The 26,986-nt window shown below is 44.0% G+C and overlaps 8 protein-coding genes and 1 long non-coding RNA gene across 12 annotated transcripts; 5 read left to right on the forward strand and 4 right to left on the reverse strand.

The window, feature by feature from the left end:
• The first annotated feature begins 5 nt into the window (after positions 1 to 5).
• Positions 6 to 12,835, forward strand: LOC6528219 (non-lysosomal glucosylceramidase). Of its 2 annotated transcripts, none has more exons than XM_002089245.3 (7): positions 6 to 409; positions 8,350 to 8,619; positions 9,817 to 10,409; positions 10,466 to 10,721; positions 10,779 to 11,152; positions 11,212 to 11,445; positions 11,509 to 12,835. In XM_002089245.3, exons 1-7 carry the CDS (start codon positions 153 to 155, stop codon positions 12,366 to 12,368), a joined length of 2,844 nt encoding a protein of 947 aa, XP_002089281.1. In that variant the 5' UTR covers positions 6 to 152; the 3' UTR covers positions 12,369 to 12,835. The 2 variants fall into 2 exon arrangements, with proteins under 2 accessions (XP_002089281.1, XP_015053893.1); XM_015198407.3 differs by having other exon boundaries at positions 7 to 409; positions 9,892 to 10,409.
• Positions 4,996 to 6,886, forward strand: LOC26536395 (E3 ubiquitin-protein ligase KCMF1). Its single transcript, XM_015199246.2, has one exon. The coding sequence runs from the start codon at positions 5,159 to 5,161 to the stop codon at positions 6,722 to 6,724; it is 1,566 nt and encodes a 521-aa protein (XP_015054732.1). The 5' UTR covers positions 4,996 to 5,158; the 3' UTR covers positions 6,725 to 6,886.
• Positions 12,836 to 12,987: 152 nt separating the features above from the next.
• LOC6528220 (trypsin alpha) lies at positions 12,988 to 13,877 on the reverse strand. The gene has a single exon (XM_002089246.3). The coding sequence runs from the start codon at positions 13,810 to 13,812 to the stop codon at positions 13,063 to 13,065; it is 750 nt and encodes a 249-aa protein (XP_002089282.1). The 5' UTR covers positions 13,813 to 13,877; the 3' UTR covers positions 12,988 to 13,062.
• A 610-nt stretch (positions 13,878 to 14,487) lies between these two features.
• On the reverse strand, positions 14,488 to 16,049 carry LOC6528221 (transcription termination factor, mitochondrial). The gene is made up of 3 exons (XM_002089247.4): positions 15,554 to 16,049; positions 14,910 to 15,490; positions 14,488 to 14,853 (listed from the first exon to the last, which is right to left on the reverse strand). Exons 1-3 carry the CDS (start codon positions 15,966 to 15,968, stop codon positions 14,611 to 14,613), a joined length of 1,239 nt encoding a protein of 412 aa, XP_002089283.1. The 5' UTR covers positions 15,969 to 16,049; the 3' UTR covers positions 14,488 to 14,610.
• A 371-nt stretch (positions 16,050 to 16,420) lies between these two features.
• LOC6528222 (defense protein l(2)34Fc) lies at positions 16,421 to 19,187 on the reverse strand. Its single transcript, XM_002089248.3, has 3 exons — positions 19,115 to 19,187; positions 17,047 to 17,120; positions 16,421 to 16,962 (listed from the first exon to the last, which is right to left on the reverse strand). Exons 2-3 carry the CDS (start codon positions 17,116 to 17,118, stop codon positions 16,555 to 16,557), a joined length of 480 nt encoding a protein of 159 aa, XP_002089284.1. The 5' UTR covers positions 17,119 to 17,120; positions 19,115 to 19,187; the 3' UTR covers positions 16,421 to 16,554.
• LOC120320525 lies at positions 17,079 to 17,480 on the forward strand. Its single transcript, XR_005560019.1, has 2 exons — positions 17,079 to 17,159; positions 17,255 to 17,480. It is a non-coding gene; the product is annotated as an uncharacterized LOC120320525 (long non-coding RNA).
• A 530-nt stretch (positions 19,188 to 19,717) lies between the features above and the next one.
• On the forward strand, positions 19,718 to 20,340 carry LOC6528223. Its single transcript, XM_002089249.3, is given in 2 exon segments — positions 19,718 to 20,015; positions 20,094 to 20,340. Coding segments are annotated over 2 exon segments (396 nt in total). The 5' UTR covers positions 19,718 to 19,825; the 3' UTR covers positions 20,300 to 20,340.
• LOC6528224 (nucleolar protein 10) lies at positions 20,307 to 22,788 on the reverse strand. The gene is made up of 4 exons (XM_002089250.3): positions 22,632 to 22,788; positions 22,172 to 22,573; positions 21,397 to 22,118; positions 20,307 to 21,336 (listed from the first exon to the last, which is right to left on the reverse strand). Exons 1-4 carry the CDS (start codon positions 22,695 to 22,697, stop codon positions 20,355 to 20,357), a joined length of 2,172 nt encoding a protein of 723 aa, XP_002089286.1. The 5' UTR covers positions 22,698 to 22,788; the 3' UTR covers positions 20,307 to 20,354.
• A 61-nt stretch (positions 22,789 to 22,849) lies between these two features.
• Positions 22,850 to 26,704, forward strand: LOC6528225 (ras-related protein Rab-14). 3 transcript variants are annotated; one of them, XM_015198408.3, is made up of 5 exons: positions 22,850 to 23,170; positions 25,119 to 25,232; positions 25,293 to 25,473; positions 25,538 to 25,720; positions 25,971 to 26,704. In XM_015198408.3, the coding sequence occupies exons 2-5, from the start codon at positions 25,127 to 25,129 to the stop codon at positions 26,146 to 26,148; spliced, it is 648 nt and encodes a 215-aa protein (XP_015053894.1). In that variant the 5' UTR covers positions 22,850 to 23,170; positions 25,119 to 25,126; the 3' UTR covers positions 26,149 to 26,704. The 3 variants fall into 3 exon arrangements, with proteins under 3 accessions (XP_015053894.1, XP_015053895.1, XP_002089287.1); XM_015198409.2 differs by lacking the exon at positions 22,850 to 23,170 and adding an exon at positions 24,805 to 25,055; XM_002089251.3 differs by lacking the exon at positions 22,850 to 23,170 and adding an exon at positions 24,805 to 25,052.
• Positions 26,705 to 26,986: the final 282 nt, after the last annotated feature.

Raw genomic sequence — 26,986 nt, forward strand, 5'->3', positions numbered from 1 at the left:
TGTTGTTGTTTTTTCGGCTGCTCCGGTCGCGCGTTTGTGCTGCTCTCGAAATAAATCGGATATAGGCGGAATATGAATTAAAAAGCTACCAAATAATATACATAGCATAGATTCCGAACCAAACACGCGATCATCGAAGTTGAGAGCTCGAAATGGCGGAACCTTTAGGAGTGGAAACCAAGCCGCTGAGCAATGGAAACGCCAATGGAAACGCGGTGGGAATCGCCGAGTCCGCCAGTGCCGTCTTCCAGGAGAAGATGAAGCTGCAGATGGAGGAGCCCAGCGAGATCACGGCGGTGCCGAAGTACGGCCTCAAACTGAAGTTCGACCATGTGTGGCCGGAAAAGAGGATCCAGAATGTGCGGGCCTCCATCAGGCAAACGCTGCCCATGGTGCCCCTCGTCTGCAGGTTAGATAAAGATATCCGAAACGGGAACTACACACAAATATGGACCAACGACCCAAGGGTTCCCCCAGTTTCGAAAGTTTCTGTGCCAGCGGTGCACATAAAAATCCCCCCCAGACTTCATCAAACTCCAAGTCAAACAAAGAGTGGCTTTTGACATTTACGGGCAGTTATCAAAACCATTTACTGCTTATCTTTATGGGAAAGCTAGACTTGCAGTCTTCAGTTCTTAAAGCTAAAGAAAAAATTGTTGGGGCTAAAAATTTAACACCCGAATGTAAGCAAAATCCAGTAAGTCAATTTAGCAGGGCAACGTAGTAAGAGATAAAGGTAAAATTGCAATTAATATAGCTAAATATCACTTTTTGGTGCGAGTATTTGCAGTGTATTTGCTATATGATGCTGGGGCACGGTCACCATATCCATAATTAATTAAGTCACAGTAATGGGAAATCAATATCTGGGCCTAATAATACCTCAACAGGAATGACATCGAGCCTGTCCCTTTGGCACCTGCCCCCTCCACCGCTTTCTATATCTCTGTGCGTGCCAAATATAGCGGTAGGTCCTGGCCAGCACATACACACACACCGACACACACTCACACACACCGGCACACCCCAGTAGGCGCAACTCATAAATTGAATTCTTTTGTGGTGCCGTTGCCAACTAAATGACATTAAAAACGCTAGCTTCAAGGCTCGAAGGACATGAAAACGCGAGGATTTAGTGCAGGATGTGGGGGAACAGCTTAGACGAACGATGGTAACAGAACTTAAAAAGGTGCACTAATTGATAGTCAATGTAACGTTAATTGAGTTGATAAGCCTGTGTAATCAGTGCCACTGCAAGAAATTAATTCTTTTAATATGAAACTACATTAACATCTATACTAAGATGATACAAAAAACCGCATTCCCTCAATATTCCTTAATTAACTATTTGTACACTCTGTACTTTTTGTAGCCCTTTTAGCCAGATAAACATAATTCCAGAATGCCTGCTATATGTGGATTCCTTCTTTCTGTCTCCGCAAAGCCAAAAAACCCGCAATTCCCGGCGCCACAGTGTTTCCATTGTATCCACCACCCTGCTCCAATCCTGTCTGCCCGCATTGGCGCCACGTTGGGCGTCCTGTTTGCGTGTCCTGGCCACATTTTCGGAGCTACAAGCGAAAGGACTCAAGCACACTCGTACAATAGTTCGTTTTCCACGGAACTGGAGTTCCCCAGTTCCCGCTGACTGACGTTCCTTTGGCAGAAGTCGAGCTGAGCCCGCACATTCTGGTTGTAGCTGTCCGAAATCACAGCATTTACTGACCTGCCAAATGACCCATATTACAAAATGTTCACAGTGCAATGAACTTGGAGTTCACTTTTTCACTTGCTGCTTCAATTTCTCTATTTAGACGATATTTGGCCAGCGAAAGTATGACTAACTTGTACAGCAATTTTTCTGACGTGTATCGGCAGGTCAACAGTTTTTCCTAGTCTGACTGATATGGCTACACATCTTTTTTATGAAATCCCATTATAAGCGCTTATCAGTTCCCTTGAACAGTTGCAGTTTTTTGGTTATTAGTGATAACTTCTAACAATACTAAAGTCCAAAAAAAGGAAATCCAAATCAATCATACATATGTATTAAAGTATTCATTTGAATTAATCAAAACTTTATTAAAGTTGTTCTCCAACTTGAAAATAAGAAATATATAAAATTAAGGTGTTTTTTACTATGAACAACCGACGATAAGATTAATGTCCCATTTAGGTAGTGATTATGAGTCACACATTCGGAAACCATTTTTATACCCGTTACTCGTAGAGTAAAAGGGTATACTAGATTCGTTGAAAAGTATGTAACAGGCAGAAGGAAGCGTTTCCGACCATATAAAGTATATATATTCTTGATCAGGATCAATAGCCGAGTCGATTTGGCCATGTCCGTCTGTCCGTCCGTCTGTCCGTCTGTCCGTCTGTCTGTCCGTATGAACGTCGAGATCTCAGGAACTACAAAAGCTAGAAAGTTGAGACTAAGCACACAGACTCCAGAGACATAGACGCAGCGCAAGTTTGTCGATTCATGTTGCCACGCCCACTCTAACGCCCACAAACCGCCCAAAACTGCGACGCCCACACTTTTGAAAAATGTTTTGATATTTTTTCATTTTTGTATTGGTATGGTAAATTTCTATCGATTTGCAAACAAACTTTTTGCCACGCCCACTCTAACGCCCACAAACCGCCCAAAACTGCCACGCCCACACTTTTGAAAAATGTTTTAATATTTTTTCATTTTTGTATTGGTGTTGAAAATTTCTATCGACTTGCAAAAAATCTTTTTGCCACGCCCACTCTTACGCCCACAAACCGCCCAAAGCTGCCACGCCCACACTTTTGAAAAATGTTTTGAAATTTTTTCATTTTTGTATTAGTCTTGTAAATTTCTATCTTTTCGCCAAAAAACTTTTTGCCACGCCCACTCTAACGCCCACAAACCGCCAAAAACTGTCCTTCGCACTTACACTAGCTGAGTAACGGGTATCAGATAGTCGGGGAACTCGACTATAGCGTTCTCTCTTGTTTTTAATTATCAATTTTGATTTTTTGACGTTTCACAATATCTGTGCATATTTACCGAAATCTAAGGCTACCGAGCATAAAGGAGTCATAAAATATTTTAGCGGTTACTAACGATAGCTGAAAGTAGGCCTTATCACAGAAGAAATGTTATGTCATGGTGCTGATAGTGTTTTAACGTAAACCTTTTTTTTAGGCCATTTCCATGCGAACTTATCAAAATTCTGTACTGAGTGGCACAAATTGTGCTTTGCGTCGCTTAAAATGATTATTCATCAGACACAACTAACCTATCTCAAGCTATTAAATTTCGCACTTATACAAAGCAAAGTTAAATGCTTTTGTTTGTCGCTTCAGCTGCGTAAACATTTCCAGATTATAAAGCTTGATTCAAGTTTTTATTGTACAACTAGTATACACCGCTAGTCGAGATTAGAAAACGCACATCAAGGTTGACTAAGTGATTTTCCAGCCTCAGAGAGTTTTCATGGCGGCTTGATAATCCCATTCAAAGCGATGGTGTGTTTATCAGTGTACTTGCACCCTCGCAAATCGAACAAATGGGTGTAGTTAATGAATTATAAGTTTGCAACAATATTATTACTTCATAAAATAAAATGTGTGTTCATTGGGCTTCTCCCTTGGCTTTTTTACCCAGCGAGACCCAAGTTTCAGTTCAATGTATCTTTGATGACACAGTTCCGGCCATTTTCCCTCTTCTGATTGCCAACTAGTTTGCACACAATTTCGATTCCAGCCAGCAGCGAAAACGGCGCCAGTCAGGAAGACCTCCACACCCAACTCCCCTTCCTGAGCCAGCCATCCAATAGTCTGTCACACATCAAATCCTTTTGGCAAGCTTCCAAGGCGAGTGCCCCATGTGCTCCTTGATACTTCTTGAGCGAAGCCAGAAGTAAGGAGGCTACATATCCTTAGAGCATCTCCAGGATGCCTCGGAGAGCCCTCTAGTAGACTTGGAATAAAAAATCTGTGAATGCCCCCGGACTTTTGCTAGACATGTGCATTCGTAAATGGATAATAACATAGTTCGTTTTACTTTGCTTTTATTCCACTCTTATCGCGCACTCAAATCATACGCCCATCCAGGCGAAGCACTTTTCCTTATTGTTTTCCCCTGTCACAACTGGAATTTTGTGGCAAGATGGGAGTCTTATAAAAATGAATTCCCTCCGGGGAAAACATTTCGTTTTTCACATTTCATTTTCCCTTTTGCTTGTGCCTCCCAACTTGTCACTTTTTGTTTATTTTTGATGCATCTTTCAGTACTTGCGTTAGTTTTTTTCGGTCTGTTGGCTCTGTGTTTTTAGATTGGAAATGTTCACAGGAGATTTGATATTTATAGAACATGTACAGGAAACTCTAAAGATAATTTGAGTGAAACTTTTTGCGTCAAGCTGATGACACAGTACAGCTCAAATGGAATTATTTTCGATTCACAGATCGTAACATGATAAAGCATTAACTTACAAGCTTACCATATCATATTTAACCTGTCGTAAAGTTAGCAAGCAAGCTAAACTGAAGGCTTAGGTCAAACAAAGTTAACTAATTCCCAGGACGACAGAAAAGTCGTACATTAGTTTCAGAGGGCAATTTATCCAGGTGCAGGACTACGTCAGATAACTTCATTAGTTACTTGCCACAAGCAATTTGATTCCTGTCCTCTCCTTGCCACCCCCCTTCCCATTTTCCCTCCCTTGCGCCATCGCTTGACCCACGCTGACCCGGAAAACTTTTCTCCAACCATTTCACAAATTGTGTGGAACATGAAAGTTGGTTGCACAAGCACCAAAAGAGAAAACTGAGTACACAATATTCGACCCGAGTTCGGCTAAAACCTTAATTGGGCGACCAAGTTGCTTTTTAATTAAAAGACTGATTTGTATCTCAGCCACTAAAAGGAACCTAAATCAAAAGTATTTTCAAAATATAGAAAAATAGCAAGAAGTTTTGCTTTATAAACCTTCTCAATTTTATGCCTCTAGTAGGCTTCTTAAAATCAGTCGAGCCAGCCAGCTCGAGTTCATTTCCAGTTGTTAGTTAAAGTATTTTATTGGGTGAAGGCTGTTTGAATTTGCTGCCTTGAAGAGAATAGAGGTCAACGCCGATCCTGGTGATCCGATCCTCACCAAGCTGACGCCGATCAACCACGATGAATCGCCACGAGCGCATCGAGTGCAAAGGATGCGGAAAGCAGTCCTTCACCTTCAGGTGCTATCGCTGCCTGAGCTGCCAAGACTTTGATCTTTGCGAGGGCTGCTACGACAATGACTTCACCACCGCCACGCATCCGTTTGACCATCCGGTGGTATGCGTTCTCATTCCGTCGGATGTGGAACTCTACTTTGGTGGCGAGTACATCAGCAACTATCCGCCGCAGAGCTATCGCTGTCCGTACTGCAAGAGATGGGGCTTCAACGAGTCCACCTTCCTGGAGCATGTATCGGCGATGCATCCAGATGCCAGTCCACTGCTGGTCTCCACCATGGTCGGCCTCTTCGAACAGCAGCAGGCGGCGCGCCTCTTCCTGGAGAGTGAGCAGTTGGCCTCCATTACGGTGGCCGCCACGTCGCGCAACGAACTAATGCGTCGCCCAGAGGGCTCCATGGCTCTCTACCTGGAGCCCCTAAATCGGGATGGCAGCTATCGCAGGGGAGGGGATACGAATGGCGAAACCCGTACGAGGCGGTGCTCTCCTGACGGCCGTGATCGGCTTCAGGCTCTCGTCAGGGATCGGAACTCCCGTGTGACACGGCGAAGTGCTGGCCCAGCCACCAGAAGTAGTCCGATGACTTCGAGACCGCCGCCAGCGCCTGCTTCTAGAAATAACTCCAGCAATAACACGCAAATGGATATGAATAACGACTTGGTCAGCATGGCGGCCAGATCCCGCTTGAATGTGATTCAAGGGAACGTGGAAGCTCCTGCTCCATTTGGTGTTAGTGGCAGTGCCACATCGCAACCACAACAGCAGCAGCAGGTGGTGGCACCCAGCCCGAATGCCGCCGCTGCACCCATCGTAACACATCCATCGCTGATCGAGATGATGCGCTTCTATGACGAGGCTGGCTTGCAGCCATTTGCAGCCCCATCCGGTCGAGCCATCCGCACCAGATCCGCAAACTCAGCTCCACCAGCGACCAGCAGCGGCAACAGCACACGGACTATACATGTCTACGGACCCACATCCGCTTTTACCCAGGCGCCGCACAATCCTCGATCCTTGACCTTGGCCCCAGAACTGTTTTCACGCGACGAGCGGCAACGGTCTGCCAGGATGCCCAGTTTCCAAGCCAATCCCGGAGCACTCCAGCGCCAGGGATCCAGCACGCGGCCCCTGACCACGCGCTCCGTAGAATTCAGTGAGTTGCCGCCGGAGGAGAGCGATCTGCCCCTCATCCTAGGCACTTCCTCGATCGAGAACATGTTGCGTTGCCTCAATGAGGACCCGGCCAAGGCGGCCAAGCAGAGGGATCAAGAGCGCAGGCGTTTCCTCTGCTATCGCTTCGTGGCACCCAGGACATCGAAGCGTTCGCAGAACCATTTCCTATTGCTACGTGCCGAGTTTGTGTCCCAGGTGCTCTACTCCGCCTTCTGCGATGAGGATATCCAGGGTGTTTCCTTTCCGATCTTGGGAAACATCTCAAAACTGAGAACCCTGCCGGGCAACGTCATCTCTGGTGCCGGCGATGCTGAGAAGATCCCGTCTCCTCCGTAAACCACCAGAATCTGTTTTGTGTACAATTTGTAGCTGTTCTTATAACCTTTGTATCAGTTAAATTTTCTGTTCGTATCGATAGAACTTTGGGTAACTTTGGCTGCAGAGCCAGAAAATTAATAATGTGTTTGCATTCATTTTTATGATGGAGGCAACGTGTAATCAATTTCTTTTTTTAATGGTTTTCATCCAGTACGTCTAATGTCTTTTTGAAAAATATTTATAGACGTTAGCTAAGGATTCAACTTGGAACTTCGTTTAAATATCTTCCTTTTGGAGATTTTGTTTATATTCAAAGTGAAAATTTGCTTCACCGCGTCACATAGCTAAAAGAAAACCCCTTTTCTTTTATATCTACCTTGAAAATAAATAATTTGCTCGCAGCCATTTTCTCAATTAACAATTTTCCAGCTCCAATTTGTTTTGTCGAGCATTTTTTCTGACCCCTTTAAAAGTGTGCCAGTGTAGATAAAGAGCGATGATTGCGAATTGCGAGCTTAAAGCCTTATAATCTGCAAGATGAAATTGCAACTTTTTAATTGAAAATAATTGGATAATTGAAATTGAAGCGCATCTGTGCGTAGCTTTTCTTGTTGCGTGACGTCAAACGAAAATCCCTTTGAGTGTCAAAAAAGTCGTCTCTTATTCTGTGGCAATCATGGGGGTTGTTAAACACAGCTCCCGTTGGCCAATTTGCAACCAGTACTTTATTTATTTTAAAGAAATATGATTAAAAACTGTAACTGTTCTGTTAAGCAGAATTTTTCATACATTTGATAAAAATTGTTTATGTTACACTGCTTTAATGACGCATTTCGACCCTTCTGCAATTAAGATATTTAATGATTGACAAAGGAGCGCCCAGTTTTGTTTGAGCTTTGTACAATGTTTGCCAAAGGAGCGTTTTGAAAATAACAACGTTTATTGTAAACATCTGATAACAGGACAGGCTGCGATAGCAAATAGTAATATAATATTTAAACAAAACTACTTTACAATTTTTTACAAAACAACCTACATTTTGGTTTAAATTACACCAATGAAACTATCGAAATGATTTTCCTGTATGATTAAATACAAATAGAGTCATCTAAAAAAACCCATATACATACATATGTATGTATTTATCTTCCCATTTGATTATCTGATATATGAAATAATATATATAATATTTATAGCACTGAAAGTGTAATCTTTGATCTATGCTTTTGATCAAAAAACGATTTCCCAGCTATACATGGCTCATGAAATTGTCAGGTTCGTTGGGTTGGCAGACAGTTACGCACTTCCGTATGGCCGACAGCATTCTAGCCATGCACTTGACTTTGGCAACCCGCGACACCCGCTGACCTTCAAAGAGGAGGCCCCAAGCAACCGGAGGGGAGGGGAAAAGGGACGTTAAGCTGCCACTGCCACAAACGAACTACGAATGTGCCGAGCACTTGGGGTTGTTGGGGGGGTAAGCCCTCAGAGTCATGACATCATCGGGGTCAGGGCACGCAATTGGACTTGGACCGGGGATTGGGACTTGGAAGTGGGAATGGGAACGGAATGGAAATGGGGAACACATTAGCTACCGAAATCAGATTTCTCATTCTCTGTGCTTCTGATTCCGCTTTCCACAGATATGCGGCCTACTACTGGAAAGTGTCGCGTGAAGGTCGTCGGGTGTACATGGACTACTACTACATGGAGAACGGCAAGCAGATCTATGGAGTGCCCATCGGAGGAATTGGCGGCGGCACCATTGGAAGGGGCTATGCCGGCGAGTTCTGCCGATTCCAGATGCGTCCCGGCATCTACGAGTACAACGTGGTGCAGGCCAATCAGTTCATCGTTACCATCAAGGATCCCAAGGGATGCACCATCTTTCAGAGTCTCCTCTCCAAGTGCAGGTGAGCATACATCTTTCAATCGATCTATCTCTCATTGTATTCCTTCTCCATTGCCGTTGAGAAAGTTTCAGTTTTCCGATTTCTGATTGCCACTGCATTTGTTTTCCACTTCAATTTTCTGTTTGTTATGCGTGATTCGTGTTGCTTGCATGTTTTGAATTTAATTTCACCTCTATAACTTCCTCACTCCGCCAATAATATGCCTATATACGAGTATATTGCTTTCAGTGAACATACAAATGTTTGATGTAGTTTAACCTAGAATTGTTTATATTGACACGCAGCACAATGAACTTTCTATACATGCACAAATGTTTGGGTCAAATGACCTAAGAATCACTTTGAAGATAAAATTAGAATGGAAGGCCTTTGTTTTCTTTAGCTCTTTTTTAAATACGTATGCCAAAATTAATGCAATTATAGACAAAGGCATTTTTATCGCTTTCGATAAGGGCTTCGATCACCTTCTTATTGTAATGGCGTTTTAAGTGGAAATCACAGGTGATATGTAGTGCTTTCTCCCTTTATTATTTCTTGTCATTATTAACTTTTTAGTTCTGTATTAAATGTACATGCTTCTATCGATTCCCTTCTTTCTGCAATTTAATATTTTTTCGTACCCAAAACCCTCGAAACAACTTTAACAGACTCTTCTGCTTCCAACCAAAAGGAATCCCCATACTGAACTGGTCTTTTCCGTAACACCCACTTGTAGTGTGTAATTAATCCTCTAACCGAAATGTGTGAGCTTTCCATAACCCTAGATCACTTCAACCGCTAACCCCCACTCACCTCTAGAAAAGGTGTCGGTTTCTCTGTAACTACCCAAAAAACCAATCTGTGAGAAGCCAAACCTGTTTCGAATGGAGATTACAACTTCAAAATTAAATATTTTTCTCTAATTCTTGATGCACACATAAAACGAATTATAAAACACGCAACTCCTATCGACAAAAACACATCGACAACAATCACCACATGGATATGTTGAACCCCCGATTCCGGGTTATTTTGGGTTATCTGGCGCGACAACAATGGTTTGGTACGATGTGGTATATATGGTATGGTATGATGGACGTTTTACCTTGGCTTTGTATGCACTTTGGTTCCAATTTGGTTTTGCTTTCTTGCTTTGCCACTCCCGCGCAATCGCAATCACACACAACCAACCCCACCACCCACACCATATCCATCCAGCACCAGGGACAAGTCCAGCGATCCGGATGCCGATCCGGATGGGGAAAGAACTAAATGTCAACTGCCCAATTGCAGCAGTCGCGCCAAGCAGCCGCTGAGTGCCTGGCACTCGAACATCGAGGACTCGCGCTGCAGCTACACGGGCCTCTATCCTCGCTCCTGGACGGAGTACGATCTGTCCCACTATGGAGTGCGTTTGACCTGTCGCCAGGTATCGCCGGTGATCCCACACGAGTACCGGGACTCCAGTCTGCCCTGCGCCGTTTTCGTATGGAGCGTGGAGAATGTCTGCGACCAGGAGCGCAAGGTGTCCATTACGTTCAGTTTTAAGAACGGCACAGGGAACAAGAAACAGGATGCGGAGGGCGGAGCAGAGTCGCAGCTAATCAGCGAGGGCAACGCCAAGGGAGTCTCCATTCGGCAGAAGATCGCTGAGATGCCCTGCAGCTATAACCTGGCATGTAGAGTCCTTCCCGAGATCAGCATCACGCGGTGTCCCCAGTTCGATCCCGCCGGCAACGGAGAGCAGCTGTGGGCACAGCTCAAGGAGCACGGCCAGCTTAGCGAGCAGCCCACCTCAGAGGCACTAAAAAGTAGGTTCTATAATGAATAATGCCAATGATTCTTACTCTTCCCTCCGTTTCCAAAGCCAAAGATATAGGCGTCGCTGTCTGTGCCCAGGTGGCTCTGAAGCCAATGGCGTCCCACGATCTGGAGTTTGTGCTGGCCTGGGACATGCCAAAGATTCAGTTCCCCAGGAAGATGCAGACCCACACGCGCTACTACACCAAGTACTTCGATGCCAGCGGAGATTCGGGTCCCAAGATCTGCGAGTATGCCCTAAGGCAGTATTCCACCTGGGAGCGGTTGATCGATGCCTGGCAAAGACCCATTCTCAATGATGAGTAGGTTTAGCATCTGTTCTGCTTCCAAAGAGCAAATATTAATCCTCCATTTACCAGGAGCCTTCCCGACTGGTACAAGTGCGCCATATTCAATCAACTTTACTTCATCTCGGATGGCGGAACCATCTGGTTGAAATGCGATTCATCGCTGGGCAAGGAACTGACATATGATGATCCGCGGCTGGCCTATGGCCGTTTCGGTTACCTAGAAGGCCACGAATACCGCATGTACAACACCTACGATGTCCACTTCTATGCATCACCAGCTCTGGCTCACCTGTGGCCCAATCTTCAGGTCAGTCTGCAGTACGACTTCAAGGATGCTATAGCCGCAGAACTGAGCGATACCCGTAAAATGCTTTACGATGGCAAGGTGATGCCGCGCAAGGTCAAGAATTGTGTGCCCCACGATCTCGGGGATCCCGATGAGGGTGAGGCCAAATCATCTCTTTACATTATATTCCTGATTAAACATATCTGATTTATTCAGAACCCTTCACCCTGATCAACTGCTACAACATTCACGATGTGAATGATTGGAAGGATCTCAATACGAAGTTTGTGCTGCAGGTCTACCGGGACTACTATGTCCTCAATGAACTGGCCCAGGCCCAGGCGGATAATGCCAGCAAGTTCAGCTCCATCGAGTTCATTGATAAGGAGAGCCTGTATGAGCTGTACAGCCAGGACAACAAGCGCAAGAATTCTACAGATGAAAAGCAACGTAAGTTAGCAATATTTTCGACATTTTCCTATGATCCTAAAAAATAAACTTTGGCTCCTACAGAAAACCGCAAATCTGCATCGATGTACATCAACGAAACGAATGGAAAGGTGTATCTCATGGACGCCATTGGCTATTTGAAGGCCATGTACGCACCGTGCAAGGCCATCATGGAGCGGACCATCGAGTACGATAAAGACAACGACGGTCTGATCGAGAACACGAAGATGCCGGACCAAACCTACGACTCCTGGGTGATGGACGGGCCAAGTGCCTACTGCTCCGGTCTCTGGCTGGCTGCTCTGCAAGCCATGTCCGCCATGGCTACAATTCTGGACCAGCCGAACGATTGCCTGCGCTATCAGGATATTCTGGAGAAGGGCAAGCGATCGCTGGAGGAGAAGCTCTGGAACGGCAGCTACTATCGCTTTGATCTATCTCACAGTCACCGGGATACGATTATGGCGGATCAGCTGTGCGGTCATTGGTATCTAAAGTCCTGCGGCTTCGACTACGAGATCTATCCGAAGGAAAATGTGCGTACTGCCCTTAAGCGGATCTACGACAACAATGTGATGGGCTTTCATGAGGGCAATATCGGAGCGGCCAATGGCTTCATAGCCAACGCCGGCGAACCCACCAAGCCGGGTCACGTGGACAACAGCAACATCCAGGCAGAGGAGGTGTGGCCAGGGGTTGTGTACGCTCTGGCAGCCACCATGATACAGGAGGGCATGTTCGAGGAAGCCTTCCAGACCGCCGGCGGAATGTACAAGACCCTGTCGCAGCGCATCGGCATGAACTTCGAGACCCCGGAAGCTTTGTACGGAGAAAAGCGCTATCGCTCCATTGGCTATATGCGCCCCTTAAGTATTTGGTCCATGCAGGTGGCATTGGAGCGACGGCGAGCCCAACGCGATTAAATCGAGAGTACAATCTAATCCGAAGTCTACACAACCAAAGATATTTCTAAGCCAGCACAAAGATTTTCTTAGCGTTTAGTTTGATTCTTCTGTTGAGGCTGAATGTGTAACGAGCTTATCGAAGGTGCGAGTCGATGTCTGATGATGATGTCTGAGATGGTTTTCAAATTTATAGCTTTATCTGTACTTTTAAGCTGGACTCTGTTGGCGCTTACTCCATGTCTTCTCTAGCTTTAAAGCCAGTCACAAATCAAACTGCTACTCTCTGTTGAAGTACAACTACGCAATGGTATTCAAATGGAGCACAAGTCGTATTTAAATGTTACCTAAGAAAAATATTTAAATCAATTATAACTGTTTTAATTAATTATTAATGTCATAAGAATATATTTCAACGTGTAAACAGTTGCTGTCTGCAATAAATGTGACCAGTGCGTCAGGAATAATTAATTTCCATGAAAAAACAATGGTCGAGTTTCTCGATAGGATGATCAATATTTGTTTAAATGTGCATTTTGTGCAAAAATCGTATTTTACCAAGCTAAATCAACTGCATATGTATTGTTACTATTCACATTTTCCATTAGCTTATAAACAAATATTTAATATCATATCCTTAAATATTGAACACATTTTTAGTTGCTATTGCGGATATTTATTTATTTGGTTTCGCTGACATTACTCGAACATGTTACTAAATTGAGGCAATAGTCGTTAATATCCAATCACGGAAATATGGGACACTGTTGTATAATGAACTAGACGTGCAATTGGGCTGTAAACTCCCGGTGACAACACCCACAAGTTGTTTGTTAGCCACTAATGGTCCTCCAGAGTCTCCATTACAAGCCGACCTTCCGAAAACTCCTGCGCATATTAACGATGGATGAACTAATCCACAAGATTCAAGCCATTGAATCTGAAGGGTTAATCCTTGAAGATGTTTAGGATAAGAAAGCGACACATCGTTTGCGTTAAGAAAATAACCCCAGCCAGAGACGAAGGCAGTCGTTCCAGGAAAAGGATTCGTCGTGGCCAAAGGAATGGGCATAACTTTGTTTGTGAACTCGAGTGGCTTACTTAAGCGCACGATGGCGATGTCGTTGAAAGGCCAACGAAAATGTTCATGGGTTTTTGCGGCGAAGACGTCGACAACACTTCCATTGGAGTCTTTTAAGGCGGATCCTGCTCGAACTTGAAATTCCTGGTCACTATGTCGTCCTTCGAACTCATCAAAAAAGCAATGGGCCGCACTAATGATGATATCAGCGCTGTAAATGGAGCCCCCACACTGAAAGACGCCTTTAAGTAACAAGGACACCTGCCAGGGTGTCTGTTCGATTTCAATGGTTTCTCCGCCGATAATGCGCCCTTCTGGTTGGCTCACTCGTCCTGCGGACAGGGAATTGAGCGCCAATAGCAACAGAAAAGTTTCGATGAACATCTTGACCAGCTTGGATGATACTTTAGATTGCAGTGGCTATACCTCCAAAAGAACCAGTCTTTTATACACTTCAGGCAGCAGCATTCTATTCGAAGCTAAATAATAGTATGGTTTCGGCTTGCATAGTTTGCCTATCTAGAGATAGATATTAAAGCGGCTAAAACTAAATTTAGAAAGGCTATTTTTCACTTTAAGACAAAGCTATAATGTCTTTAAATATAGACATCATATATAATTTAGCTGTTGCCTCAAAAAGAAGTAATTACTTTTTCTTATTTCATATTTTATCATTAAGGGGTACTAATGCATGCAGAACTAAAACCATTGCTGGAATTTTCTAATTAACAAAGTTTGCAATTTGGTGTGCTCTGAATTTAGAAATGCGGAAAGATAACATCAAACTAAACAAGCTGTCCGAGGCGTAAGACTTTTTCTTTTGGACGTAAAGCCACTGCAATCCAAAGTATCAGGTGCTTTCTGCTACTAGTAGCGGCAAATTTTCTGTCCGCAGGACGAGTAATCCTACCCGAAGAACGCCTAACCGGTGGATATAATAGGATATTAAAATCGATTAGTTTTCTTGTAATTAAACGGAGAGCATGCTTGTTGATGGTCCATTTAGAATAGATATACGTCGCCGTTGATCGGTTAAGTGAACGGGTTTAGTTCTTTGAGTTTTTTGCAATATGGGCATTTATTATTGTTCAATTTTGTGCCAAACGTCTGCAAATAGTAACCTAACTTTCAAAAACTTTATAATCTTTTACTTTGACGGTGATGGCATCAGTTCACTCAACATCATCCTTCTGATACACTTTGCGGATTTCTTTCTTGGCTTATCCAGTGCTGCAGAAACTTGTCGTACTCCCTCCGGCTGCGACAAAGAATTACGAGGGAGGAGGGTCGGCAACCGTGCGATTTTAGTTCTTCCATCCGCTTCTTTGTGGTTTTCAGGCTATGGCACAGAATTCGAGGAACTTGAGCGACCTCAAACCTTGTAAACTGGGCCTCATCGAGTAAGTAGTCTAGCACCTCTTTAATCTAAAACCGACATTTTGGAGTTATTGCCTTTTCTGTGTTAACCCATTGTCACTTACCTTGGTCACTCGCACGGTGTGCACCTGCGGATGCTTGTCCATGATAGCCTTCGCTTCACTAGCGCTGAATCCAAGACGATGCGCTAAGTATTCCACCACGGAGGAGAACTCCCCCAAAACCTTCAGCTCATCGAGTGAAAGCTTCAAAGAGCGCTGCAGTATGGGCTCCGGGCAGCGCACCATCCACGGCATGATCTTGTCCTTCTTCGCCCGCTTGGCGCGCTCCAAACGCAACTGAACAGACTTTGGTGTATAGCGAAAGGCCCAGAGATCCTTGAGGACGTTTATCGGCGACACATTGTAGTCGATCATGTGCTGCAGGTTCTTTTCGAACATCTCGTACGGCATTTCTAGAATAAACAGTCTCTTCGATAGATATTTGCTCACAATATCGGGACTGACTTCCAGCTTTTCGCTGATATAGTAGACCCGATTTCCCTGTGGCATCGTGACACGCTCGGAGTTTAGAGCACCCACCAGTTTCCGGAGGCGAGGGACAGTGAGGCGCAGGAAGGGCACAAAATGATTGATGTCCTTAAACTCCATTGACTTGATTAGCTGCAGCTTTAGCTCCAAGCGTTCTGAATTGATAAACAAACTTTTGGTGATTTAATCGCAAAGGGGTATAAAGCAAATGAGCTCACTGTTGTCCAGAGACAGAAGCCAAGGATACTCCACGAAGCTGCGCCTGCTGACGCCCTCTAGCTGCAGTGTGTCCATGGTCAGAGCCAGCGATCTTCCGCGGTAGCAGCGGTGCACCAGCTCGTCGCTCATTATCCTCTGCAGCTCAGCGTCCGTGAAGCGAAAGCGTTCCCGCAGAGTTTCGAGAAGCACCCGGGCCTTGGTGCCCGTCTCCTGGTCCTGGCGATAAGGCACATAATCGTTGTCCGCCTCGTTGCTCCCTAAAGTGCCACTAGTGGTCAGCGGGGATTTGCTCAGACTGGCGCGGTTTTCGTACTGCGAGAAGAGCAGGCGCCTGCTGCAGTTTAATGGAGCTGTATTTGAGCTTGCATGCAGCTTGAGCGCCGTCTCGAAGCTGCGTAAAAGGCTTCTAATCATACCAAATTTGCTTAATTTTCAGAATTAAGACAGGGAATAAAGTTGTCCAACTTATAAAACAAGCGGTAAAACAGCTGATAAGTTGCGGCGATAAGCAGCTGACCAAGCGGGCCAACCGAAAGCTGGGCTGCACGACACTCACTTAATTATCGTTATCGGTTTTGAAAATATGTCCGTTATTCTAAACAATAACTCAAGAATTGTTTAATTTGTTTAAAGGCAATCAAATAATTTTTGTAGGTGAAATTGATTTATTAATATGTTTAGGCAGTGTGCCGGTTTGTTTTTAAATTGAGTTGTAAAATCTTAGATTACTTCAACAACGCTTCACATTACACATCAATATGGTAAATATTTGGTAAAATTCGAGTCTGAAGCACTCCCATATTCCTGTTTAAATCTACTAAGCTTACTTAGTAAATAGATGCTCCACGTAATTGAAATAACTCCCATTTTATCAACAAACTTTTTGACTTTATTTTCAAAAATACTACGCTCCAAATCTAATAGGAGCAATAACGCTAGACATAGACCTGCTGGATTTTGGACAAATCATGAAAACTCTATCACAAGCACTGCGAACCGCCTACTCCACATCGATGTCCTTCGTGACGCGACCCACCCAGTAGACGAATCCGGTCTGCACCACGGTGGCCATGAACTTCACGTTGCCCTTGTAGCCTGCTGGCGGGATCCAATCGAAGGTGATGCCGGTCAGCGGCTGGCCCTTTTGCGCTTTCAGGTGGGTGATGGTATCGTCCTTGCCGGAGCAGTCCAGGGTCTGCGAGTGCACGGGGTCCACCACCTGGAACTGGCCGACGACGCGGTTCTGGCCATCGCGTGCCTGGATCATGAAGCCAAGGAACTCGTCGCCGCCCAGCGTAAGGGTCAGCTTCTGATCCGAGCGCACGTGGGAGGGTCCGGAGATGCTGTACGGAGGCTTGGTCACCTGCAGCTTGGCTCCGTGCTGGGGTGTCAGGTCCCGGCAGGCGGCCTTTGGAATAACGAAGATGGGATAGTGTGTGCATTAGCGATATGGAACCCATAAGTCATACGGGTTTCAATGCCAAATTCTTACCTTTGGAGCACCATCGGAGTAGGCGTGGACACTGATGGCCAGGCAGGCCGCAAGAACCAGCAGACGGAACATATCTGGAAATGGAAAAATGGAAAATGCTACATCAATCAACAGTGCGTATCATAAATGTTAGAAACATCGATTTAGAGACGATTAAAATCCGTTGGTTTTTTTCATTATATTTCACTATAAATGGACGTCCACGTAGTGACGAAGCCCACTGTGCTACTATACTGGCTCACGAAGAAATGAAAATCTGCTGTTGTTGTCTGTTCATAACGAGTGACCATTCAACAGGTAAAGCCAACACTAAAGGGATTGCAAGCCAAGACAGCCCGGTGTAGAGGTGCGATCGTCACTAGATATAACCTCGTTAAGAGGTGTTTTTTGTTTGATAAATACTTGAAATTAAATGTCCTTGAGTTATAAAAGTACAATTTAAAATTGTTAAATATGGTCAAAAAACCGTGCCCATCATTTATGCCCTAAAAATAATTAATAGCTAAGAACCAATTTCAAAATGTTTTTTTAATTAAGTTTAGGCAGAACAAGTTTTTATTGCAAAAGTACCTAAGCAGTAGATATTAATGTTCCCACTTTCAGCTGCTAGCGCATTCAAGTTGAATCCAATTACTTATTAAAATATATTTACTGCCGGTCATTGTTTAACCTTTTTCGATTCGTGCATGCAGTTTAATGGCGTTAACTAGTTTTTCATAAATTAATTAATTAACATTTCCACTCAAGTGAGACTTTTTTCGCTGGCCTTGGCCAGTTTGACTTTGCTAAAGTTTTTTTCCTTTTCAAAGTTTACACTTGTATACGTGGGCAGTCACAATCATACTGAAAACTAGCTCCAATTATGCAGTTTGTCAACGCCGACGTTTATTATGCAGTTTGTTCGGTCCCAGTTGTCGCCGTAATGGGTATCTCTGCAGCCTTGACTGCCTGTCTCGACAGTCTGTGATTCTACAAGATTTGGGATTAGGCTGCAGTGTTTGCTGAAAAGCAGCACTTTTGAAGTTGGGATCCCCAGTGTTAGACCGCAAAACATTTCAATCAAAACTTTTTAATTGCTTAGGGAAACAAGCTTAACATTTCAATCACGCTCGGCTCGTAAATCTTCAGATTCGCAGAATTCAGAAGACGCAGACAAAAGCTTTGTTCAGTATTGAAATTGGCCAAGATGCATGTTGATTAAACCAATTTTTAAAAAATCGTCAAACTGGTTTTTCGGACGTAAACGAAAAGTGTTTAAAGCCAAACCAGTTTGCAGTACATTTCCATAGAAGAGTAACTCTTTTCTGTACTGTCATTACCACGCGATAAAGATCGCATACGAATGAATGTGACAATTTAAGAATCGCACACAATTAACGACATTAACATTACTTCCTCAAATCAAATTGAACTGAACCTCAGGTTCAAGGTGGATCGGAGGCTGGTGAAGATCGAAGTACCGACATGATCGATCGTCGGCCTCCTCCACTTTGGTCGCCATGGATGGATGGATTCCAAAAGACCTTGTCAAGACCGGCCCGTGAGCCAAGTCTCCATTTGTCTTGCAATATGCTAAAGTTCACTATTGGACATATTGGTGTCTGAGCCAGGTCTCGCTTCTTTATTTTTTCCTTTCCGAGACTTTTATCTGTGTATTTATGGGCCTTTGTCCAACCGGTTGCTGGATTTGTTTAGATAAAATCTCAACACATAGTGCCTTAATGTCATTACGCCGCGCTATGGCTGTAGGCCTCAATTAGCCAACATTTATAATGGCTTGGAAAATATTATTATTATCAAGTTGCTGGGATAGAACTGCTGAAGCTTGAAACTCCCATTCATGCCGAATATACCTATGTCATTACCCAAATGCGAATTTTGTAATGATCGTTTAATATCATGTTAGAATCTGTATTCTAAAAAAAGCTTAGACACTTCAACACCGGAAAAAGGAAGGGAATAAATCCTTTGCGTTTTTTAAACCATACAACTTTATCACAAAAACAACGGATTTTTTAAGTCTCTTAGGATTGCCAGGGAAAATAATTGCCTAATCATTTAAACCTACCGATAAAAACACGCACAAACTGCAGAAAAGAAAAACTTGAAATGAGCTGAAAATTCTAAAACAGCTTCCTATTTATACCAAAAACTGATCAAAATTATGAAGCAGCTTTTGCAAAGACAACTTTGTAAGCCGAGCTTAAACCGCCATCCCAGCAAGTTGGCCAATTTCAAAGCTCTGAAAGCTGAGCTTGTAAATTGAATTTTTAACGCTTCTTCTGCGAAGCGACATAAACAGTGACTAAGTGTTTACGTTGATCTACAAATCAAATGGCAGGGCAATTAGCAATATGTATTGATTAAAGGGAGAAACTTGCGAATCAGAATTGCTAATGGAACTACAGCTGTTCAATGGAAAGTATTTTACTATCTGTATTAGTTTAAACTCTTTTCCGCATTTTAGTTGCTTTAATTTGGTTCAGCTTCAGTATGCTATTAGGGTTTCTTTTTTGGATTTCAAAAATGATCTTCATCTCGATATGACTCCAACTCTTTTCGTATTTGCGGACTGCACGTTAAAACACTCACTTCAAGCTAAATATTAAACCTTGAATTTTATGAACCTATTTTTATTCATCCCCCTTATGTTTGAATAAACATATCAAGTGTTGCCTCCTTTTTTCCAAAATGTCAACACTATAAAATTCTACCAATCAGAGTTGTCCAAATTCGACTGTCACTGTAATTCCGGGCAATTAACCTTTGAGTCAAAAATATGGGAGCAGAGCAATCGGCATTGTTGGCCTGCACTCAGACGGGAATCCATGAGGAGCATATGGAGCTGGTCAACTCGAAGTTGTTCTTTCGATTGTACTTTGATAGGATGCCCCAGCCTGTGACGGGTCCAGTGACAGAAGCGCTCCTCCATTTGGTAGGAAACTTGCGCACGGCAGGGGTTAGTAATGGTAATGAACCAGATGCATTTAGCTGATCACTCCCTCGCACCAACCTTCAACTGTCCTTAAAAAAATGTATTCTTGAAGCTGATGAAACCCAATCGACCAAGGACGAATACGATAGCGGGGAAAGCGATGCCACTTCGGAGCTCAGTTGGGGCAGTGAAGTATCGACAGCATCGTGTCCGGATGTGTAAATAGAACCCATACAGATAGCCCGATTCGAGTCCCACAATCCGTCCATTAATGAGGCCTATGAGACGAATGCACTTACGTTACCATTGTTCAAATAAATGGAGATTAATTTAACATATGAATTTATGTACATAACTAATTGCAACTTTTCTTCTACTTAAAGTTAACTTTCTTTAGTCTCAGCGACTTAATGGGTCTGACAATGCTCCTTCGCTCCTCGCGATGCTTCTTCATCTCCGCCTCGCGCTTCTTGGCATGGAACTGTGACTTCTTCTGCTTGTTCACTTCAAATGTCATCTGTCGATTGCCTAGGGAACGACCCACATTGGTGACCTGTCCCTCCAGCTGAGACATGACTTGTACGCGATCCTGCAGGCTGGCTTTTTTGATGCGCTGCTGCAGGGAACTACTGCCTTGATGTTGATCCAAGGGGGTCATCGTGAAGCGATTGCCATTGGTGGTGGGTTTATGGGTGTGTCCATTCGTCTGGGGTATTTTTGCGGTGTCCGAAATTCCATTGTGCGGCTGCTCATCATCTTTGTCGTCTAGCTCCTCCTCCTCCTCGCGCTGCCGCTTCACCTGCTTGTACGCCTGCTTCATTTCCTTGACATACTCCCTGCGGTCGTCATCGTCAGATGAGGCCTCATCCCCGCTGTCATCCTTCGTTTCGCCATCGCTCTTCTCGAAGCCAAATAGGTCCTCGTCATTATCGCTTTCCTCGCGCTGCTGTGCCTCGTCGGCATGCAGCTCGGCCACATGAGCCACCTCCACGCGTTTCTTGAGTTCCTTGGCCTTGGATTTATCCAGTCGGTTCAGAACAGGCGCCAGCAGACGATACTCCTCGGCAGACTTGTTAACTTCAAAGTCGGCGTTTTCGAACATGGCCTTGAAACGCGAATCCTCCAGCAGACTGGGCACATTCCGCTGCTTGGCACTGTTGGAGGGATTAGCTTGCTCGTCCATAATCTTGAGAGCCAACTCTTTGTTAACCTTGGGCAGCTTGGATTCGATTTGCAGGCGGGACTTGCGCTCGCTCTCGATTTCTTGGCGGATCTTGTCCTTGCGGAAGCGGTCAAAGGCGAAGGGTTCCACAACTGCCTTGGCCTTGTTGTACAATCTTGCGTCCATAAAGTATCTATAAAATTTATAGGTATTAGACCAAATTGTAACACTTTGAAATCCGTTTTTAACTTACCCGTGCATATAGCCCTTAAGCAGATTGCTGCCAACGAGATGCTCCATTCCCAATTCAGCCAGTTCCTTGGCTGTGACAAACTGGTAGTCATCGTACACATTTTCCACGACCTCCGACTCGATCTCCTCGGTGAGGTTATCCAGGAACGAGCACCATCGGGGAGCTGGACCCATGGCAGGCACGTAATAGGTCATCATCTTCACATCCTCCTGTGCCACAAAGAACATACCCGTGTCGGGAATGGTGCAAAAATCGTTGAATGACGAGGTCGACTCAACGTAGGCGATCTGCTTGCCTGTCTGCTCGTCCCACAGCTTCAGGGTAGCCTCGTCCAAGCTATAGACGGCATTCTGAGCTGGGTTAAAGGCCAGACGCTTGATGGGCAGTCGATTTAGATGATTCTTCACAAGCAGCGGTTGCTTGGCGCGGATGTCGTAGATAAGCACGTGTCCGGAAGCAGTTCCCACCCCCATGTGCAAGCCGTTCCGGAATTTGAGGGCCGTGACTGATGGAAACTCCTTGACGCCCGGCAACTTCATAGCTACATCCAAAGTTGAGCAACGTTGCTTGGTACGGGGGTCCCAGGCTTCTACGGTTCCCTCTTTGGTACCCGCTACTAAAAGATGGTGCTCAGGATTCACATCACAGGCGTTCAAGCAGCTGCCATCCGTTTCAAGCGGTTGCAGGAACTGACCGCGCTCCAAATTGAGTCGGTAAATGTCCTGCCAAATAAGTCTTTAGTATAAGAAAAGATTAGGTAGCCTTAAGTTCTTACCCTGCCCACGCCCACGATGAACATGTCGCAACTGGGCTTGTGGTACTTCATGTCGCGTCCAAAGCGCGGAATCCTCAGTCTGTAGTGCCGCCCATGGGCCGCATGGATCTCCACATAGCGATCGCACTGCAGGAACACCATCTTGCTGTAGTCGTCGCTAATCACCTCGAATGTGGTCACCTCGGCGTCGAAGCAGCGCTCGAATTTGATGGACAGGTTGGACACCTCGAAGCACTTGACGCGCGGCTTGTAGGTGCCGGTGGCTAGGATGTACTGCTGGTCGGGACTCATGCGGATGCTGGTACAGACGCCGGGCATGTCAAAGTCCTGGATGAGCTCGATCTGTCTCCGGGAGTCCACCTTTTTCATCAGCTGTGACCGCTTTCGACGATCCGTCAGCCACTGCGAAGGGGATACTCATGAGTTAACTGCTTGGCACTGGGATTATCTTGGTACTCACATCTGGCACCGACTTGCCGGCGCTCAGGTTGTAGATCTTCACATCGTTAACTTCGTTTACGAACATCTTGAGGGCCAATTTGTGCTCTAAATTAAAACATAAACAAACGAAGTCCGCAACACGTGCGCCCTCTATCGATAGACTCGATTGTCGATAGCTTCTGCGCGCGATAGGCACCTATCGCGGCAGTGTGACCCTTTGCTTGCCAATTACCCAGTGTGACCACAGAAACCCAAGCAAAACAAGAGAACGCAAAAGCAGCGAAAAAAGTCTACTGATTTGCTTCGACCTACCAATTGAAAATAATCGCTATAATAGCCCCTCGGTGGAGCCCCGCAACCCCGCGAAGCCAGTGTGCGTGCTAGCACGAAAGTGAACTGCATTTTGCATCGCCAAATTGCCCAAAAACTGCAATCGAATTCCGCCCAGCCAAACAACAATACGCACACATACATAAGCCCCCCGCTCTGCGTAACCGCCCTACATTACACATTCCGTTCGCTCCCTAAGGTGATCTAAAACTAAAGTGATCTAAAACGGTGAGTAATGTTCCTTATTTTTCCTTAAGCCAATTAAAGACTGATTAAATTATGCGAAATGGAAAATCGTCTGCGAAGGGGTGACGCAGTGCAGCTGTGGGTGCTCACCAACTTTCCCTTGTGCTCTCACTCTCTCATGCTTTTGTCGCCAGGCATAGCACTCCATTGTTGTTGTATACACCCCCTGATTGCTTTGATACCCTGCAATAGGGAGGCACTGTTTTGTGATCAGGTTAGGAAAATAATTGATTTACGAAAATCTTTTTTAAAAAAAAGGAGAACATCGGCTTTTATCAAGGGATGATTTATGTTTAGTTTGTGAACTTTTTTTTAATTCTAAGATGATCTAGGGATGATGGGGCGAAAACGACCTCCTTTGCCATTAAAAATGGACAAGTGAAAATTAGTTGAGAATACGCAATTAAATGTTGCCCTGAAAGACGGTATAACAGTTTCCATTGTTATTATATGATTCTATGTATTTATTCATTTATATTTTTGATATGTACATATATACAGAATACTTTAAAGTTAGAACTAAAATGAAGTTGCTTACAAAATGAAGGCGGACAAATGAAATATTCTGATTTAATGTCAGCATTTTCCTAGAAGCTGTTATCAGTTATTTTTATAGTTCTTATGATTTTGTTGTGTCTTATTGGGCTGTTGTTTTAAATGCAGTTTTATTCCAATACTTTGAATGGAATTTTATCTTTTTGTATGTTTTTACAAGAAAGACCCTTTTCAGTACTCTTAGAAATGGTAAATCATGCGCACATTCATGATAAAATATTTTGAAAACTTTAGAAGATTTTAATACTCACTTAAACTAACAGGTCATTTTTGGTAAAGGGTATACGCAGTTCGGCTGTATATAGATATATATTTTGTATACTCCTTTCATGCTTTACATGTTATGGGTGCGCCACTGTGTTCTTTTATGAGGAGTGGTAGTCACTGATGATCCACTTCCATTCAACACAATTTGCAAATAAGTACATACATATGTACGTACACATATGCAAGCGTGAGGATTTCGCCTCCATTGATTGCTCCACTGATGTTTGGCCTTTGGCGCTTGACTGATAAGACTCGAGACCGAGACCTACTACTGAGTTAATCTAAATTGAGTCTATATAGGCACTTTGACAAGCAGTGATAAGCGATGGTAACTTGCATTTTAATAGCTTCATTTCAAGATTTATGTATGGGCCATTAAGAATCAATACTGATACCCTTTCACAATATATGCTGCTGTATTATTCATTTGTATTAAATTAAGTATGTAAGGTGATTCTCTTTTACCCGGTTTTTGTGGGACAATCAACTGGGTATTATCCGATGAATAGCTTCGCTTGTTACCGCTCTTGATAATTGAATTCCCACGGTGCCCAACGACCTTGATCCCAATCCCCTTCAACTTGGGCGAAGGGTTCGCTTCGCTCTTTCAAGATCCCCTTTCACTGCGGGCAAGTTAAATGCTCTCGAACGACATGGATACTCAGAAGTGACAAAGTCAAGTGGCTTGGAGTGTTTTAACCCGCCACTCTTAAAGCTTGCGTCTTTTTTTTTGGGCTTCAGTTGGCAAGTAAACAAACCCGGTCGGCTGTTCAAACACAAGCATGCCTTAAAAAGAAATATCGGGGCCAGTTTGAGAAAGGGGAACAAAATGTGGTGCCGCCGCAGAACAAATTAATGCAGCGCCTCGGTTTGTTGATAAGCAGCGCCAACGGTCGGACATTCAAATGAGCACCTGACATAGTGATAGTAGTCGTAAACTGCTTGATTGGGTCAGAGTTCAGTCCTGCTGAAGTCAAGATGAGCAAAGTGCGCAGCGTGGTGAACAGACTGCATGACCGCATTGACTACTTTATGGAAAAATGTGGCAAATAATCTATATCTTCGGTAAATCTGCAAAATAATAATAATACTCTCGAATGCTTTCTAGGTCCCAACATGACTGCAGCGCCGTACAACTACAACTACATCTTCAAATACATCATCATTGGTGACATGGGCGTGGGCAAGTCCTGCCTTCTCCACCAGTTTACCGAGAAGAAATGTGAGTAGACTGCAGAATAATGTATGTAATTAGAACTTACCTCTGCTTTCCCCACTGCAGTCATGGCCAACTGTCCTCACACCATTGGCGTGGAGTTCGGCACGCGCATCATCGAGGTGGACGACAAGAAGATCAAGCTACAGATCTGGGACACAGCGGGTCAGGAGCGATTCAGGGCAGTCACGCGCTCCTATTACCGTGGAGCAGCTGGTGCTCTGATGGTCTACGATATTACCAGACGGTAAGCGAGGAAAACTGCTATTTGTGAATACGCTTTAACCCTGACAAACACTTGACCATTTCAGCTCCACTTACAACCACCTGAGCAGCTGGCTCACCGACACTCGCAATCTCACCAACCCCAGCACTGTGATCTTTCTCATTGGCAACAAGTCGGACCTGGAGAGCACTCGGGAGGTAACCTACGAGGAGGCCAAGGAGTTTGCCGACGAGAACGGCCTCATGTTCCTCGAAGCGAGTGCTATGACGTGAGTTTCACATGGGAATTTAGTTAGTTCCCAGTGTTTGCTTATTACACATAATTCTCATAGATATTCTTAATGTTCTCCTGCAGACTGCAAGAATTTGTCAAAGGGCTTTGGTGTTTTATTTTTGTGTATACTACACCATATGCCATATTTATCACAGAAGTTTTTAGTTATTACATATTAAATATCTAATTGAGAATCTCACTATCAGCTTACAGCGGATACTAATTATTTGTTTCCCCCAAAACAGTGGCCAGAATGTAGAGGAGGCTTTTCTGGAGACCGCTCGCAAGATATACCAGAACATCCAGGAGGGACGACTCGACCTGAACGCCTCCGAATCCGGAGTCCAGCACAGGCCCTCGCAGCCTTCGCGAACCTCGCTGAGTAGCGAGGCTACGGGCGCCAAGGATCAGTGCTCGTGCTAAATGAATGCAACTTAACTTTACGCCACCCTAGTTATACAGATCAACTATTTTATTTTTAGCCGACTCGTAATCTACCGATGCCCAAGCAAAAACCAATGTATGTAGTTAAATAATTCGATTAAGCATTAATGTGTGAGCCAACAACAGCGACAGCAACCACAGAAAATAAAAATATATAAAGTCCTTTCCGATAATAAGACGCAAACACTTCAACATTTATCGTATCGATTAAGCATAAATGTTAGAAAATTAAAAATGTTTGTTGGTTCGCGCGAACTAAAGTTTTGACTATGAAATTTCGAAAAGTTTATCTCACTACCATCCTTCGGTCTCAATATATAGATGAATTCGTTTGATAGATGATGTTTTTGTTGGCTGCATCCCTGTATATATATGAATTTTTGTATCTCCCTAATTTTTTGTTGAGTATTTGTTGTTGTCGCGTGCAAGAATGGGAGAAAACGATCAATGTTATTTGAATATTTACGATGTATTAATGGCATAATGCAATAGGAAATAAATAAAATGGTATTTATAAAACCCCTACCAATAGAAACGAATTTCTCTTTTAAATAATTTAAATTTTGCATTGATATATTTGCTTACTATGCAAATTACTTACAATGTACAATGTATTTGTTTAGCATAATATTACTTTGCGGTGTGTTCGTTTGTCCCAAATTACTGGATTATTTTATAATTCACTCATTTAATATAATTTTAGGTTTTTATTTTTTAATTACTTATATATTATGTGATTTTTTTAAGTGGTTTTTATACGATTTACTGGAATACCCTCAACCTTGACTTGCGCATAACATCACTCTTGTTTCATTTG

This window comes from Drosophila yakuba, chromosome 2L (assembly GCF_016746365.2).
Source record: "Drosophila yakuba strain Tai18E2 chromosome 2L, Prin_Dyak_Tai18E2_2.1, whole genome shotgun sequence".
In the NCBI taxonomy this organism is placed as follows: domain Eukaryota; kingdom Metazoa; phylum Arthropoda; class Insecta; order Diptera; family Drosophilidae; genus Drosophila; species Drosophila yakuba.

Bases quoted from the DNA above. Each gene is read 5' to 3' on its own strand.
- LOC6528219 (XM_002089245.3), top strand. From the start codon at position 153: ATGGCGGAACCTTTAGGAGTGGAAACCAAGCCGCTGAGCAATGGAAAC. The intron at 10,722-10,778 runs GTAGGTTTAGCA...TCCATTTACCAG, and splicing joins AGACCCATTCTCAATGATGA to GAGCCTTCCCGACTGGTACA. The intron at 11,153-11,211 runs GTGAGGCCAAAT...TGATTTATTCAG, and splicing joins TCTCGGGGATCCCGATGAGG to AACCCTTCACCCTGATCAAC.
- LOC6528221 (XM_002089247.4), bottom strand. From the start codon at position 15,968: ATGATTAGAAGCCTTTTACGCAGCTTCGAGACGGCGCTCAAGCTGCAT. The intron at 15,491-15,553 runs GTGAGCTCATTT...TTATCAATTCAG, and splicing joins GCTTCTGTCTCTGGACAACA to AACGCTTGGAGCTAAAGCTG. The intron at 14,854-14,909 runs GTAAGTGACAAT...TGTCGGTTTTAG, and splicing joins ACACCGTGCGAGTGACCAAG to ATTAAAGAGGTGCTAGACTA.
- LOC26536395 (XM_015199246.2), top strand. From the start codon at position 5,159: ATGAATCGCCACGAGCGCATCGAGTGCAAAGGATGCGGAAAGCAGTCC.
- LOC6528224 (XM_002089250.3), bottom strand. From the start codon at position 22,697: ATGTTCGTAAACGAAGTTAACGATGTGAAGATCTACAACCTGAGCGCC. The intron at 22,119-22,171 runs GTAAGAACTTAA...CTTATTTGGCAG, and splicing joins TCATCGTGGGCGTGGGCAGG to GACATTTACCGACTCAATTT. The intron at 21,337-21,396 runs GTAAGTTAAAAA...TAAATTTTATAG, and splicing joins CTTAAGGGCTATATGCACGG to ATACTTTATGGACGCAAGAT.
- LOC6528220 (XM_002089246.3), bottom strand. From the start codon at position 13,812: ATGTTCATCGAAACTTTTCTGTTGCTATTGGCGCTCAATTCCCTGTCC.
- LOC6528225 (XM_015198409.2), top strand. From the start codon at position 24,989: ATGAGCAAAGTGCGCAGCGTGGTGAACAGACTGCATGACCGCATTGAC. The intron at 25,474-25,537 runs GTAAGCGAGGAA...TGACCATTTCAG, and splicing joins GTCTACGATATTACCAGACG to CTCCACTTACAACCACCTGA. The intron at 25,721-25,970 runs GTGAGTTTCACA...CCCCCAAAACAG, and splicing joins CTCGAAGCGAGTGCTATGAC to TGGCCAGAATGTAGAGGAGG.
- LOC6528222 (XM_002089248.3), bottom strand. From the start codon at position 17,118: ATGTTCCGTCTGCTGGTTCTTGCGGCCTGCCTGGCCATCAGTGTCCAC. The intron at 16,963-17,046 runs GTAAGAATTTGG...GTTATTCCAAAG, and splicing joins ACTCCGATGGTGCTCCAAAG to GCCGCCTGCCGGGACCTGAC.